This window comes from Cryptomeria japonica, chromosome 10 (genome assembly GCF_030272615.1).
Source record: "Cryptomeria japonica chromosome 10, Sugi_1.0, whole genome shotgun sequence".
NCBI classification, from domain to species: Eukaryota; Viridiplantae; Streptophyta; class Pinopsida; order Cupressales; family Cupressaceae; genus Cryptomeria; species Cryptomeria japonica.
In genome coordinates, this window is record NC_081414.1 from 77,555,256 (window position 1) to 77,571,450 (window position 16,195).

General features: G+C 32.5%; 1 protein-coding gene across 1 annotated transcript; it reads right to left on the minus strand.

The window, feature by feature from the left end:
• Positions 1–2,394: 2,394 nt before the first annotated feature.
• LOC131033330 (uncharacterized) lies at positions 2,395–5,134 on the minus strand. The gene is made up of 4 exons (XM_057964530.2): positions 4,790–5,134; positions 3,317–3,534; positions 2,867–3,083; positions 2,395–2,783 (listed from the first exon to the last, which is right to left on the minus strand). Exons 2-4 carry the CDS (start codon positions 3,512–3,514, stop codon positions 2,644–2,646), a joined length of 555 nt encoding a protein of 184 aa, XP_057820513.1. The 5' UTR covers positions 3,515–3,534; positions 4,790–5,134; the 3' UTR covers positions 2,395–2,643.
• Positions 5,135–16,195: the final 11,061 nt, after the last annotated feature.

The following is a 16,195-nucleotide window of genomic DNA, read 5'->3' on the forward strand; positions in this document are numbered from 1 at the left end:
CATGTTTTTTTCTCATATATATTGGGAGAGCCTAAACTAGCATAACACAATCTTCCTAAAATCACAAAAAAATTTGAACACAAATTAGCAAACAAAAAGAAGGGGTAAAGACAAGCACAAATCCACACTTACATGTTTCATATGCTAAAGATGTAATAGGAATGGTTAATACTATGTCTAATGGCCTCAAGTGAGGTGAGGTGCTCCTTGTTGATATCCCTTCAAGTAATATCCTTCTCCAAGATCCCAAGTCTTTCATATCTCACAAGATAAAGAAGAAAAATGAACCAATTGAACCTTTCAAAATTAAGATGGATATAAATAGTCAATACCAATTTACTCATCCTCTCCCTATGTAGAGATGACACATGGCCTCCAACTAATCTCCATTATCCCTTCACACAAATAACTCATGACTCTCATATTTCTTCACATGCTTGAGACAAGTTACATATAAGAAGTGTATTTTAACGCTCAATGAAAATTCTAGGGTGTGCTCTCACACATGTGTGAGACATTGAAACAAGGGTGTACTTGACAAGAACCCACATGCAAGATCCTAGGAGAGCGAGATTGGGTGATAACATGTACACCTTTCATTTTCTTATGTTTGACTGTTTCACACCCTTCCTAAGGGACTTGGAAAGTATCAAATATTATCCCAAAGACTAAAATTTATAGCCCAACAAGTAATCGTTCAATATTCACTTAATCTAGGGACTTAATTTCACCTAAAAAATAAAAATAAAAATGACTTCTTTATGGCCTTATAAAAACACCTCTAATTGAAATCTAGTTACTTCCATTTACGAAGGAAATCACCCCTAAATCCAAACATATATTTAGAACAAACGTAAAACTATTTAAGAAAAATCATAAATTTCACTTTATGATTTCTTTTTACAATTGAACGTTCTAGTCCCCCATGTGCTAAGGCAATTTGTTACTAAGACAAGCACAATTAAGATTTCTAAATGATCTATGAATATTTTTAATTGATCTAGAAATCACCTAGACACTTGATGACAAGCATCAATATGTACCATGAAATAAGCAAAATAACAATGAAAAAAAATTCATAGAAAATCCATACATTCATATAATTATAATAATTCAATTAATTATCATAATTACACATATTAAGAAATTCAATCCATCATTTATCTCATAATTTTAACTCATATAAATTTTCCTAATTACACCTTACATTAACAACCTTATATTGATTGTTGATTCTCCATTTGAAACTAGGTTAATTGAAGTATAATTAAATCCATACTCATAATCTAATTACAATCAATAGTAGAGGGAATGTGTAGCACACATCCGTATAAGGAATTAAATTAATCTAAGGATACTATAGCTACCCATTCATTAATGAGATCTCAAGAAAGGTGTGGGGCTTACAAAGAATTTTTTTATAATAAATATTAATGTTATTAGAAAAAGGTATGATAATTTTTTTATCAATTTAATTTTTTTTTTAAATATCTCTTTGAAATATGTGATATTCATAAAAAGTAATTTTAAATTAATTAATAAATTGTAAACTAAATTTTGAGTATTATATCTAAAAAAATATTCTATTTTTTTGAGATTTTATAGATAAATCTTTGGAATGAGGGAATCTCCCATTGCTTAAGTTTCCCTTCACAATATTTATTGTCAAGATTTTCTTACTTATTTGAATTCAGTACCTGCCCCTTATTAAGATCTTTCTTAGTTTATCATATCATCCCCAAACAACTATCATCCTTAACCTCACACAACATTTAATAAATTGGTTTATGTAACTTGCTACTAACCTATCTATTTATATTCATGACTTATGTCAACAACCTTTGACCTCAATCTCCATTCAACCTCTTGACATCTATCACATAACTCTCATTGCTTATTTCCCTTTCACAATACTCCTTGCCAAGATTTTCTTACCTATTTGAATTCAGTACCTACCCCTTATTAAGGTCTTTGGTAGTTTATCATATCATCCCCAAACAACTATCATCCTTAACCTCACACAACATTTAATGAATTGGCTTATGTAACTTGCTACTAACCTATCCATTTGCCATGTATTCATATAATTGTGAACTTTTTCTCTTATAACCTTGCTATTCTTTTCATTGTTTTGGTGTAGAAATATGGGAGGTAATATTTTTTATTATAATCACAAGATCATTTTCCTTTAATATTAAGAATTCCTTGATACAATTAAGACATTTCTATTACTAACAGGCTTACATTGAATCATCATTCATGATCTACTTGACCATTCACATATGAAAACAACAATACCATTTTATATGAAAAATTCTCTTATAATAATATACTTTATTTTTTATTGATATTTATTTAAAAATGATATTAATAACAATAAAACTAGTGAACATAACCCTTATAATATAATTAATAGCCATGTACATGATGCTATACATATTAGGGTTGAGAATGTATGGAGGATGAAAAAACATAACCCTTGTAATATAATTAATAGCCATGTACATGATGCTATACATATTAGGGTTGAGAATGTATGGAGGATGAAAAAAGTAACGTAATGGATACGTTACTTAAACTATCGAATGCTTATAACCGTTACTAATTTATGACATGCTAAGGGCATACATCTCTGTCAAGTAGTCAAATCCTTGAACCACAGATAACAAAGCTTTTAAAAGCCTTAGAGACCTTGCTAACCAGGCTTTTCTTCTTTTTATGTTGTGTTGTGGAATCTCCATTCACATCCTTGTGACCTCCAATCTCAGGCTCATCATGCAAATCTGCATGCATATAAAACCAACTTAGAAACAAAAAGAAAACATAACTACACTTGGGTCAATAAAAATCTGAAAAATTACAGTACCTGATTTGATTTCTTTGGGATCCACAAATACTGTGTGAGGAGTGGAGGCTTCTAAACAATCTGAATTAATGTCTGAAAGTAGAGAATTCTTTGTTGGTGTTTCAAATTGCATCACAAGACTTTTTCTCTTTAACAGCACATCACTTATATAGTTGTGAAACTTTGAAATAGTTTCAGTCAGATTTCTCTTTAAATCAGCCAAACTAGGGTTCACCTCCTGCATTTTTCAAATATTAAGTTTAGAGAATAAAAGAGCACATTAAGTAATTAAGTAACATATTAAGTTTAGAGCGTTAAACATTTTTAAATCTAAAAATCAAAATTTGATGTGTACCAAATAAACCTTCCGCAATAAAAAAAATTGTTCAAGAAACTTTTAAATAGAAATATGTCTGCAGATTTAAGTAGAGTTGAGTAATCTGTGAGAAATAAAGCTTAAAATAATAGTACCTGTACAGAATCAAGCTGAGTTAAGTAATCCGTAAGGTGATTGTAAATCTCCAAAACAAAAGCTCTATTCTTAGAGCTTATGATCTCCATCTCACAGTTCTGAATATGCTTCCATTTTTGCTGTACCTCAATTATGATGTTAAGGTTATCTGTTGTTGTTTTGACCACAGAGTTAACATTATCTCCTTTGCAGTCCATCTTCACAAGGATTGTGTAGCCTGTCATAATCAAACCAAAACTAATGTATGAAGCATACAGTACAGTACTGAAACACTAATATAAGTAGCCTATAAAAAGCAACCTTAAATCGGTTCCATGCTATTTAGGTCATCCAAACAAATCCCAATACAGTTCTGTTAATTTTTTTTGGGTTAGGTTATCAGTATAGTAATTCTATTTTTAGAAAAATTTATATAAACATATCATATTCAGAGATCTATAAAAATTATATATAAAAAAATAAATCCATGTTTAAATTTTTAAACTTTGAAAACTATATGTTTACATATTACTTTAATAATTTTTTTAATTATGATATTTACTATTCTATATACATTCCTTTTATTATTAGAAATGAATTATTTATTATCTATTTTTATATTTTGACTATTTTTATTTACTAAAGTGAATGGTTATTTATTATTTTATTTTTATTATTTTTATATATTGATTCATTTATAGTTTCTTTAGCACAATCAAATCATTGAATTATGCAGTCTTGTGTTCCATAACTAATTGTTCAAACATATGAGATAAATCCAAAATCAAATATATCCTTGCAATATTCAAATCCTGCAATCGTTCAACAACCTATTTGACTAGGCAATCTGCTACTCTATTTCACTCACCTAGAATATGAGAAAAGGTAAGAGTCTAAAGACCTACTTAGACATAGAAATTTCTCAATATAATTAATAATATACTCAACCCCAATAAATTTTAAATATTCAAATATTAAACCTCCATAAATTTTAAATTGCACTCTAGACTTTAATTTTAAATTGCACTCTAGACTTTAATTTTAAATTGCACTCTAGACTTTAATTTATTTTCAAGAGCCTTTCCAAATATGTTGCAAATGACAGTTTTGTTTCAACTAAAGATTTTCATGCAGCCTTCCTTGTTATATACAACACAATGGGTATGTATAGTGATAACACAAGGGCAGCTTGAGATGGCAATAGTACCAGAGAACATGGAATACACTGAAAAAATAAACTCTTATATTTTAATACTTAAATTTGCAGATAATTCAGACTATATAGTGATTTGATTTGTAGCTAAATAATTCATACCCACCAAAAAAAAACATGTAAGCAGGGTTATATTATTGTCACTATTAATAAAAGTAAGGATATGACAGTACCCAATTGATTAAAATAAAACAAGATTATAACGATACCAAATTCATTCCTGATAAATACATGACTATAATATTAAATACATGACTATAATATTAAAGGAGAAAAATACCTGTGAAGAGTGTTTGCCTTCCTGAATTCTTTATGGGTCTGTATAATCCCTCAAGCGTCTGGACTCTCCAACTCTCAAATAAATTCTTATTGTAAACCAGAAAATGTAGGTAGGTTTTCCAATTGGAGATGAGCTTCCTTCCTTTCTCCTTTCTCCTTTCTCTTTGGAACACTTAGCTTTTAATATGCTATCTAGTTTTAGGGATAATAGGTGTCATATATAAAACAGTCGGCTCAAGTGGAAATATGCAAAGTATCTCCGACTACAATTTAATAGAAAACAAATTTAGAAAATTAAATAATAATTTGGCAGGTTGATTTTTCTTCTTATTATTTTGCTCTTATGCATGCCCACAGAAACGAAGAACTAGGTCAGCTTAGCTTGCACAGATACTTGTGAATATATACTATGGCTTACTACTATTTTTAAAATATAATAAATATTTTATTATTTTTTATGGTCGTTCTAATTAGGCTTATTAGCTATATAAAGTTTCTCTTATGTGATGAGCTTTCTAAAGGGGTAACTGTAGTTTATATATATAATTAATTTTTAACTGCAGTTAATTTATATATGTAATTTTAATGATGAACATTGTTTATGCATGTATGTATTTATGTGTAGAGTAAGTTGTTTATGCATGTATGTATTTATGTGTAGAGTAAGTTGTTTATTTATCAATTAGAATTGATTAATATTGTTTATGGATGTATGTATCTATGTGTTTATTTATTAATATACTTTTATTTTTCACTAGATTACTGTCTAATATTTTTGCTCTTTTATATCTTGAATTTTTTCATTAGACTAAAGTTAAAACAATATAATATAATATAATATAATAATATATTAAATAAATTTTATATCTTGTAACTTTTCATTAGACTAAAGTTAAAATGATATAATATAATGTAATCATTAATAAGTAAATATAATGTAATAATAATATATTAAATAAATTAGGGTTCATTCAATTTAATAATATAAAAATTTGATATTAAAATAATATTATTAATGTAATAATATTATATTTAGAATAACAATATTTTAGTTATTATAATATTAAGATGCTAATATTAATAATAATATAATAGTACAAACAATTCAACAATAACAATAATATAATATTGTAGTAATAATATAATAATAAAAAATAATTACAATGTTATAATAATGAGAATAATATAATAATTCTAAAATTAATAATATAGTACTAATATTTTTATCTTTGTGAGAGGCACTAGAGAGCTCAATCCACCTTTTTGATTGTAGCTTTGTTTTGGAGATTTGGTCCCACATCCTCTTACTTTGGAATATTAGCTACGCGTTTCTATGCTCTTTCCTTAAAGGTCAGTCTCAATGGACTGCTCCATCCAAGAATTCTTCCTTAGTGTTCTTCTGGTCTCTTATTTTACCCCATGTTGCTTGGGGTGTTCGGAAGGAATGAAACTTCAGGATTTTTAGGGATTCTTCTCTCTTTGCTCGAAATTTTTCTTTCAAAATTTTCTTTTTAATTGAAGAGAATTTTCTTGTTGGAATTGCTAATGTGGTCCAAGGGGCTTCAAGGTGGCTATGTCCAATTATGATAGATAGGTTGCTTTTAGTTGGAATAATCCCATTTGATATTTCTACTCCTATTTAGAATGCCAAGAAGACTAGGGATAATATTAACTAGAGAGCTCCTCTCCGAGATTGGATCAAGGAAAGTTTTGATGAGGCAGCCAAGGGAAACTTAGGGCTTGCAAGTTGTGGGGGTTCTTAAGGGATCATAATGGTAGGTTTGTTTTGGTGATGAAACTTTGTTTGGGAATCTTTATCATGTTTTTAGATTCGCCAACGAATTTGAAAAATATGACAACCCCCACAAATTCTGGCTAAATGTGGCTTCTACACTCTAAGTATATTAATAGGATTGATTTTCCTCCAAAAATCTCCTTTTTCATCTTTGGTCTTTAAGTCATTTTTCATTTCAAGTCATTTTTCATTTCTTTTTCCTTTGTTTTGTTTGTCCTAAGTGTCAGGTTGGGTTCTAAACCTGATCCTACACCTGCTTATCTTTTTTGGTTGCAAATTGGGTCTATAGACCCGAAATGCACCCAAGGATGCGAATCGGGTCTATGGACCCGATTTGCATCATTTATTGTCTTTTGTCTCCAAATTTAATGTTTTTGTGTTTGTTGTTAAAAGTTTTTAATACAAACTCTTTTATATTTTAACTCTCTTTTATTGATTGTTTGTGTGCTTCTTTCTCTTTGCATCTTCGATCCTCATCCGTGTTTGAGATCTTCCCAGTGATATCACCCTCGCCATTACCTTTGTAGGTATGTTGATTCTCTTTTTCATTTTTCTTTTCGTTTCTATGTATTTCTTTAGGTCATATCCTTTGTGCACTATTACTTCATAACATGGTGTCTCTTGATTCCTAAGGTTTGAGTGACATTATGTCCGAAGTTGGCATTTTATTTTTAGGTCACCATTCTTTGTGTATTATTTGGGTCCACAGACCCGAACAACACCAAACAGGCCTGCAAACTCGAACAATACCAAATCGCTTTCTCTTCAATATTTTATTGTATTATGCCCTCAGTGGATGTCAGGTCCATCGACTTGAAAAACACCATGTTTGGTGTTGTTTAGGCATGCAAACCCGAACATCACCATGCCCCCTTCAAGTATTTCCATTTTTGGTGTCGTTGAGGTCCACGGACTTGAAAAACACCATGTTTGGTGTTGTTTGGGCCTGCAAACATGGTGTTGTTTGGGCGTGTGAACCTGAAAGGGTTTACTTTTGTCTTTGCACCATTACCTATTATAGGTGTGAGCCGGGTCCATGAACTCAACCTACACCTTTGTTATAATAATTTCATGGTGTAAGTCAGGTCCATGGACCCAACTCACACAAGTTATAAAGGCTTTCATGAGTTGGCTTACCTTTGTTAGGTCCCACTCGAGCCTTTGGACCTGATTTGCACCCAAATTTCTTTGAGTTCTACCCTATGTTTAAATTGGGTCTATAGACTCGATTGACACCAACAATTGGAATTTTTCCAAGTATAAATATGTGATACAATTAATTACTTAGAAAATTTTGAAGTATGAATAAAAGTTTTATCTGTGAAGGACTATTGGAGACAAGATCTTTTTCAACAATTTTTGGAGGTATTTCTCATGAAGATGTTTGGGATAATTTTGGGGGTTTTCTCAAACATATTGTAATCATAGATATCAGATGACTTGACCCTCTCCAAGTCAGGAACAGATGAAATTTAAAAAGTAGGATCCTCATCCTAGCTTTCCACGATCTTCAGTGGCCTCTAATATTGAGCATATCAGAGATATAGAGATAGGTCATGTTGACTTGGAATAATTTCTCAAATGGGTGGAGAATACTCCAAATTACTATTTGATGGAACAGACTATAAATACTTATATATACATCAGGTTGCAACCTTTCATATGTTGATTTAGAATCCTGAGTTTGTGCTTATCATGGCAAGACATTTTGATCCTATTAGCATGAGTGTCAAAGATGCTGATGGAAATAAGGTATTGGTTCTGGATGAAGAATTCTTTGATACATTGTTCAAATATCTAGACATAGATTCTTTTGCCAACCTAGATATGGAATCATCTGAAGTCTACTATGAGAAGAATTCTAATAGGCATAGGAAGAATAATAAATGACAATTGGTTGAAAAATCCTGGGCCAACCATTGCAAGTTATCCTAAGACAATTCACAAGAGTGATTTCATTGAGGAATTTAATGATCTAATCACTCTCTTAAGTAGGGTAGAAGGTTTACCAGCTTCAAATAAATACTATGAGTGGATGTATCAATACATCCATGTCATAAGGCAAAAAGAGGATATTTTGGGGTAGACAAATAAGTGATGCACTCTGTGATCAGCTTACCAAGGTGCCTACCACCCTGAAGTTCTATATGACTTCATACTTGGTATATGTTGCAGTATCTGTGAGAAATTTTCCAGGTTTGTCTACAGAAGGTGATAGAAGATCCATCCCTATTTGAAAGTATTACCCAAATTTGACTTTGAAGAAAAGTCAAAATCATTTCAGAAGAATCAATGATGCATTTTTTGGGCATTTTTGCTATTTGTTTGATAAAAGTCATGAAGACAAAAGAGTCTCAGCTCAAGAAAGTAGGAATGATAATATGATGAAATAATAAGGATCTGGTCAACTACTGAGAGGGGGGGGGGTGAATCAGTAGATAGAAAACAAACTAAACTTTCACCAAACTTAATCCCAACTTAGAAAGAACTCGCTAAACTAACCGATTTAGTCACTATATCTAAAACTGCAACTGCACTCATTTCAGATCACTTCCGGTCATCTAAACATATCTAAGTGGCTTTACCAGTTAATTATATCAACCTTATCAGAACATATCCATAAAATCATTCACCACTTGACACAACGATTTTTCACGTGGAAACCCAAATGGGAAAAATCATGGTGGGGATGAATACCCACAAGTATTTTGAACTCATCTGAAGTTCACCTTGTTAGGAGCCAAGCCTTGTTAGAAGCTTATACAATAATGTCTTGTTAAGAACATATCCAGTTAGAGACCACCCGGTTAAGGGATTGACTACAATACCCTATAAGGAGTAACCTCGGTAGAGGATTTCAAATCCAAGCTAATGGATTACTGGTTAGAGGATTTAAACAACACCAAGCCTGTTAAAGCTTACCCGATTAAGGGATTTAACTATTGTAATGGTTAGACAACAACAAGATCTTTGTTGATCTGGTAATAGAACTACTCTGCTTAATCAGATCCTTTTATGCTCCTATCTACCTTCACAACATTCTGTAGACACTTCTTCTGGTTCGACAACAGTCTCACTACCACACTTAACCAAATTGCCAACACAACTCATCGATCTTAAATACAAATACAATAGGTCGGTAACACAAAACAAAACCTACAAATCTCATAGAGATTATAAATATATTGATTCAATCATAACCGTTGGATTACATAGCAATCAACTACACATTGTTCCAGGCAAATTCAAATGCCTCTGGATCACCGCACGTAGAATCATGTAACTCATCACACGGTTAACACTTCATGCTATGCATTGGCTCATTCCCAAGATAAATAGTCATCTTCATGCATCGAAACCACTTTGAAACTCACCACATGCATCATGCATACATGGCATCTTCATCTCCAATCATCATTCTGTCATATATCATCACAACCGATTCACCAAGCTCCATCGGTTAGGGTTTGGCATATACAGGTTGATCACTCTAATTCAAATACCAATACTGGTTTCCTTCACTACTTTACTACTGGTTACTATTGACATCAATGACAACACTATACTTCATCAATGCAATCTTCATGCAATGCCAACAAGGAAATGGTCAATAAGAATGGATGAATGTTCCTTCAATTTCCCACCTTGACTTATCTGGGAGTTGGTTGTTTTAATGATCAACCATTCATGCTTCCCAGGTACCCATCTAAAAGTTTTTTCTTGATGGAGTTAGCATGGAAAATGATATATGTGAGAGGCAGTTGAACTCACACAAGATGGGGTTCAAATTCTCTTCGTCCATTGACGAGTATTCAATCAATTCAGTTTTCAAGGCTTGAGCCATGGATGAAGGAATGAGAGGAGTCACAATGAGGTTCTTCAAAGCCCAAAAATAATCTTATACTCATGTTCATAGGGTTGAAGATGTATGGGTAGATCATAGAAGAGAGTAATGGATTTGGAAACTTGATTATTGTTGTCTTACCAAAGAGCAAATAATCAATCTTAATTTGGCCAATGTACCTAAAGATCTTGAGATGATGGCAATAATATTGAGCCTATATATGAGGATAATAAAATCAAGAGTTCTCTCCCTCCTTTGATCCAATGATCTCAAAAGGAAGTTATTTCTATAAAAGTCCGTTTTCAGAAAATTCATGCAAATACAAATGTGTGGCTTTCCTCAAAGGGCATTTAGCTCAAAAAGTTCACTACAAGTTTAGAAGAAGATATTGTTGGGCCAATTGGGAGGAAATCAGAGTTGAGGAAAAAGAATAGACAAGAATCCAATGCCTCAACTGCTGCTCCTAGATTCAAGTTTACATTGGGAAAAGGTAAGGGTAAGGAGCAAGCTGAAACCTCTCGTCCAAGTGCTCAATAAGAAAAGGAGTTGGAAGTATTAGATGAACACTTAGACTATGAACCTCTTGATCTAGATAATGAAGTAGTGGATAGTGAAGGCCAGATTAAGGACCATCCTAGAGAGGAAGAGCATGGTTTTTAACAAGAAGAAGAATTTGATGAAGAAGGTTTACCAGAAACTTCAAAGGGTGGAGAGATAGAGAAGATTTCAGAGTAATATTCTCAAGCATCTAAGATAGTAACAATCACTTCATCCTCACAGGTTTCTATTCCTACTTTTGTACCTTTTGGATCAACGGTTTCATATGTACCTACAACTTATACTATTGAGTCAACACCAGTGGAAACCACTCCTAGTTATGTTATTCATGTACCTTCAAATGAGTTTTCACTAGAAACTACTCAAGATAACATCCAATATGTTAGATGAATTTGACAAATTCTTGGTAGAAATCGATTCCAAGCTTGGTGAGCCATCTATTGAAAATCCTCCAGTTGTGGTTGTTACTACTTCTACTTCACCTATAGTGGCCATGGTTTCTCAAATTCAAGAGATTGCATCTCAAACACTGGTTTCCAGTTCTAAAAATGTTTTTATACTTCCTCCATGGCTACTTTTAAATACCCCCAAAAGAAAGAAACAATCAATTTCTCCTGATGAGTTTGATTTTGGTCAGTTAGTTCTCATGAAGCCAAAAACTACCAAGAAAACCAAAACTATCTTGAGGGTGAGAATTGACTAGCCCGAGAATAAGTATGCTGAGGTTACAGAACCACCTTTGGAGAAGAATGCAAATGAAGTTCAAGTAGAGTACTATATTGTGAAAAGAACAGATCTTGGCAAACAAACTCACAATGGTGCCAAGTAGGATGCACAAGAGGCTTTCTAGTCCCTCATTGTCAAATATGATGAGGAGAAAGTTAAGAAAGATAAGCTCAAGTCGATAGAAATTCTTACCAATTTTTTTTTATCAAAATCACGAGTCTACCGAGATAGTTGAGCCAATAACTTCATCAACTGATGAAACAACCATCAAACAAGTTGAGAGGCTCAGCTCAAGGGGTATTGCAGTGGGTGAATGGATGGATAGGATGCAAAGTCAAGGAACACATCTTTTGACTTTGACAACTAAGTTGATTGAGAACATTCAAAGTGTGGAATTTGAATTTGATACAATGTTGGAAACATTAACACAGGATATTGAAACACATGAGAATAACTTCGAAGCTTGGCTCAAATTGAAAGATTTCTCTTTGGATGTTCTTGTTGACAATAATATTGTTACTTCAAGGAAATTCTATGTGCAACACAAAGAACTTCTAAAACATAGAATGAAAGTTTTAGAAGAATTAGTAGAAGATATCAAAAAGGCCAAGAGAATTAGAAAAAATAGTATCAAAGAAATCCTAGCCAAGATCATAGAATTTCCCTGTAAAATGTTTGTTGAAGACAAAAATCTACTACCCCAGGATTCATGTATTCAGATCTTCGGTTTATTCATTGACGAAGAGGTTGAGTAGGAAGATTTCTCACTTGTCTCTCTTGATAATATGATATCAATTCAAGTTGTTTTGGATGAATTGGAAGTCCTTTTGAAAAGGTCTAAGAAGGAATGCACTCTACTGGAAATTCGGTCACTAGAATACAAGTTATCTCTGGCTATGAAGATGAACTAGATGATGCAAAGATTCAAGATTCTATATAGAAATTTGAAGAATTTCTAAGGAGAGATGGAGATGACAAGACACAAAATGGAGCCCCAACGAAATTCATTTTTAGGCATTCATAGACTAGTGTCATTTTGTAGTTTCAATTGACATTTTAAAGTGTCATTTTACATAATAGTTTTGTATGTAGGAGTGCATAAGTCCTAAGTAAAATAAAAGTCTTTCTTTGAATTAGTCTTATTTAGTTGCAACTTTCCTATTTATTCTCATTGCACCTCACCTATATATATGAGGGTGCTAATTGTAATTAGTATCTTTTATTTTATGTAGCAAAACCCTACCAAAGTGAAAAGCAAAGTGAGACTTTGTGTTCAAATCGTGATTTTGGAAGCTTAATCAAAGAAGGAAATTTTGGCTCTCAAACTTTGTGTTGAGATCATACTTGTTCATAATATAGATGTTCTTATGTTATTTATGTTATATTCTTGAAAAGATTGAGTTGAGAAGTGTGAGTTATGATATATTGAAGAGTAGTTTGAATTTACTAAGTAGACTTTGTGAATTTGAAAGTAGGACTTGTGTGTGAATAATAATTTGAAGACTTTGTGCTTTTCTTTGTTGTTCTAAGGGAAAATTACAAATTGTATGCAAGTAAAAACTTTAGGACTTTGTGCTTTAATTGTTACTTGAAAATTATTGTTTTAAAAGAGTCATTTGTAAAAGGTTGATATGACAGTGGTAAAAGAAGACTTTGTTCTTTATAATTACTTTCCCATCCCATAAGTTCTTTTTGGTTATTTTTAGAAAAGGAAGCAACGAGATACTTTGTACTCTTATGGACACTTTTCTTCTATATTAGTATAATTTTTTTGAATTACTGCAAGTTAGAATTGTTTTCAATTTTAAGAAAAGAAATCCATTCTAGATGGAGAATTGTGAAAATACTTACTTAGAAAAAAGAGAGTAAAGTAATTGTACCATCTTGGATTAGTGTATAGTTAGTAGGTAGAATAATATCCATATTAAATATAGTTTACAGTAGAAAGGGGGAGCCTTCCCTTTAAATAGGAGAGAACGTATCTTGCCTTATAAGAGATATTGTCTTGTATATTATGGTGAAATCCACATTTTGTAAACTTCCCCGAGTTTACAAAATTTTGACCCAACAAGAACTCAAAACAACCATTTAGTTGAAGAAAATGAATCCTACATTGTCTTGAAGTTGTCTTAAACCAAAGGTTTCAAAAGAGTTTAGATTGAGGGGAATTCACTAAATATCATCAATTGTTTGAATCAGACTCACCACCCTAGTTGGACTATCCAAGGTTTGATACTTGATTGTATATCTATCATAGAAAATTTTGATTAATTTCAAATTACACATATATACTATGAGGGTAATATGGATGCTGAACTCTTTACAAATCTAGGGGTAAATCCTTAGGGTCAATTCAATGGTGGGATTTCAATAAAACCCTCCCCCTAAAGCTTACTTGATCATTAATCACATGAGATTATTAACTAATAAGTTGGCATCTCCCTATGCATTCATTATGATCCCTTGTCATGTTACCATTTATTTATCATGAATTTGGGTTGTTTTGAGAGCCTCTCTCTACTCTGTAGCTTTTATCTACCCTAGTTTTCCTGGTTTGTCTCTAGTTTGAGCATCAGTTTGGTTAATAGTGGATCTATTTTTCAAAGTCTTTGTGGAGCCTCTTATTCCATGGGTGGGGATAAAAGTTGCATGGAGACCAACTCCTATGATAAATGGAAGAAAGAGTCAAAGGTTTGGGATAAGTGTTGGAAACATGAGTTTGTTTGTGTTGTCATTGATATCAAACTTGTTGTCATGAAAGTTTGCTAATGTTGTCATTGATGTTGTAGCTTTTCAGTTATGTTTTTAGTGCAGTTGTGTTTAGTATTGTCTAGCTATTTGTTGCCTGATGTGTATGGTCTAGAAATAAGTGTTCAAATTTTATCTTGATGTCTAGTGGTAATATTGAGTGAGTATGTGGTGTTTATAAAAGGTGACGGTATTGGAAGTTACAATATGCAGAAGAGTATTCAATTCCTTATGGGAGAATGCTTTGCATTCCTCTAATTTTTGAAGATGGTGGCTTGCAATTTTGGATTTAATCTATAGTCTATGGATATTGGACTATTGTATTTTTAAGTTCCCATTTGTTCAACTGGTGAAGTTGGTTGTTGTAGTTTGCTGACAGTGAGGCTATCTGTTAGGACTATTTCCAAGAATGCTCCACTCTATTGGTTTAAGTATTGTGGTATGGAGGATATGTTCATATTGCTCATGTAATGATTTAGTTTAGAATTCATGTGTTGGTTTTCTTCACAAGTGAAGATATGCTGATCTCTTGTTTGACATTATCTATTGTCTTGGTCTTTGGTCAACTCAGTTGGGTTATCTTATTTGGATCACACTCTTTTGGTCTAGATATGCATTGGAGGTTGATTTAAAGTATTGTTATGGGTCTTACTATTATAGCATGTGAAGATCCACATTGAGTTATTTTTATTGGATAATATTTTTGGGCCAACTGGTTAACATACTTTATTGTTTATCTACATGTTACCCTTGAGGCCAACTTTGGAGGATATGTTGGTGTGTGTGGTTCATTGGAATCGGCTTAGGAAACCATGTTGTGGAAATTGCTTCCAGAACCCAGACCAATGGAAACACCTTTCATTTGAACTCCGGTGAGAAAGCTTGCTTGATTGCTCAGATTCATGAAAGCTGGTTATGGCATAAGAGGATGGTCATGTAAATTTTGATTGCATAGTGAAGATCAGTTCAACATAGGTTGTCAGAGATTTGCCCAAGATTGTCAAACCTCATAATCCGGTATGTAGAGAATGTCAAACTGGTAAGCAAGTCAGAAATTCTTTTAGAAGTGTACATGATAAATCTAATGAAATTCTTGATCTTATTCATACTGAATTGTGTGGACCAGCAAGGACTAAAAGTTTTCAAGGTGGTAGATACTTTAGGTTACTTATTGATGATTATTCTAGAGTGATGTGGGTAGCATTTTTGAAAGAAAAATCTGAAGCTTTTGAGAAATTCAAAATATTTAAAGCTATGGTTGAGACTGAGACATGACTAAAGATAAAGTGTTTGAGATTAGATCAAGGAAGTGAGTTTACATCCAGTGAATTCAACAGATTTTGTGAGGAATGGAATCAAAAGACAACTTTCTGCACCTATAACCCCACAACACAATGGATTGGTGGAAAGGAAAAATAGAACCATATTGGATCCGGCAAGGACTATGATGACATAAGCTAGATTGCCTGATATCTATTGGAGGGCAACTATCAATATGGTTGTATACAGTTTCAACAGAGTACACATAAAAGGTGATACCTGTATGTGGGAAAAGTGGGCGAATAAAACTAAATATGTGAAAATTTATTTAATACCAGTCCACACACACACACAGGACTTCTTGATGCAAGCTATGGAGTAACGTAGTGTTACTCAGCTTCCCAAGGAGGGTCCCATGGTTCTCTATCTCACAATGTCCCTCAAACCAACGTTTTTGCTCTTAGATCACTGAGCAA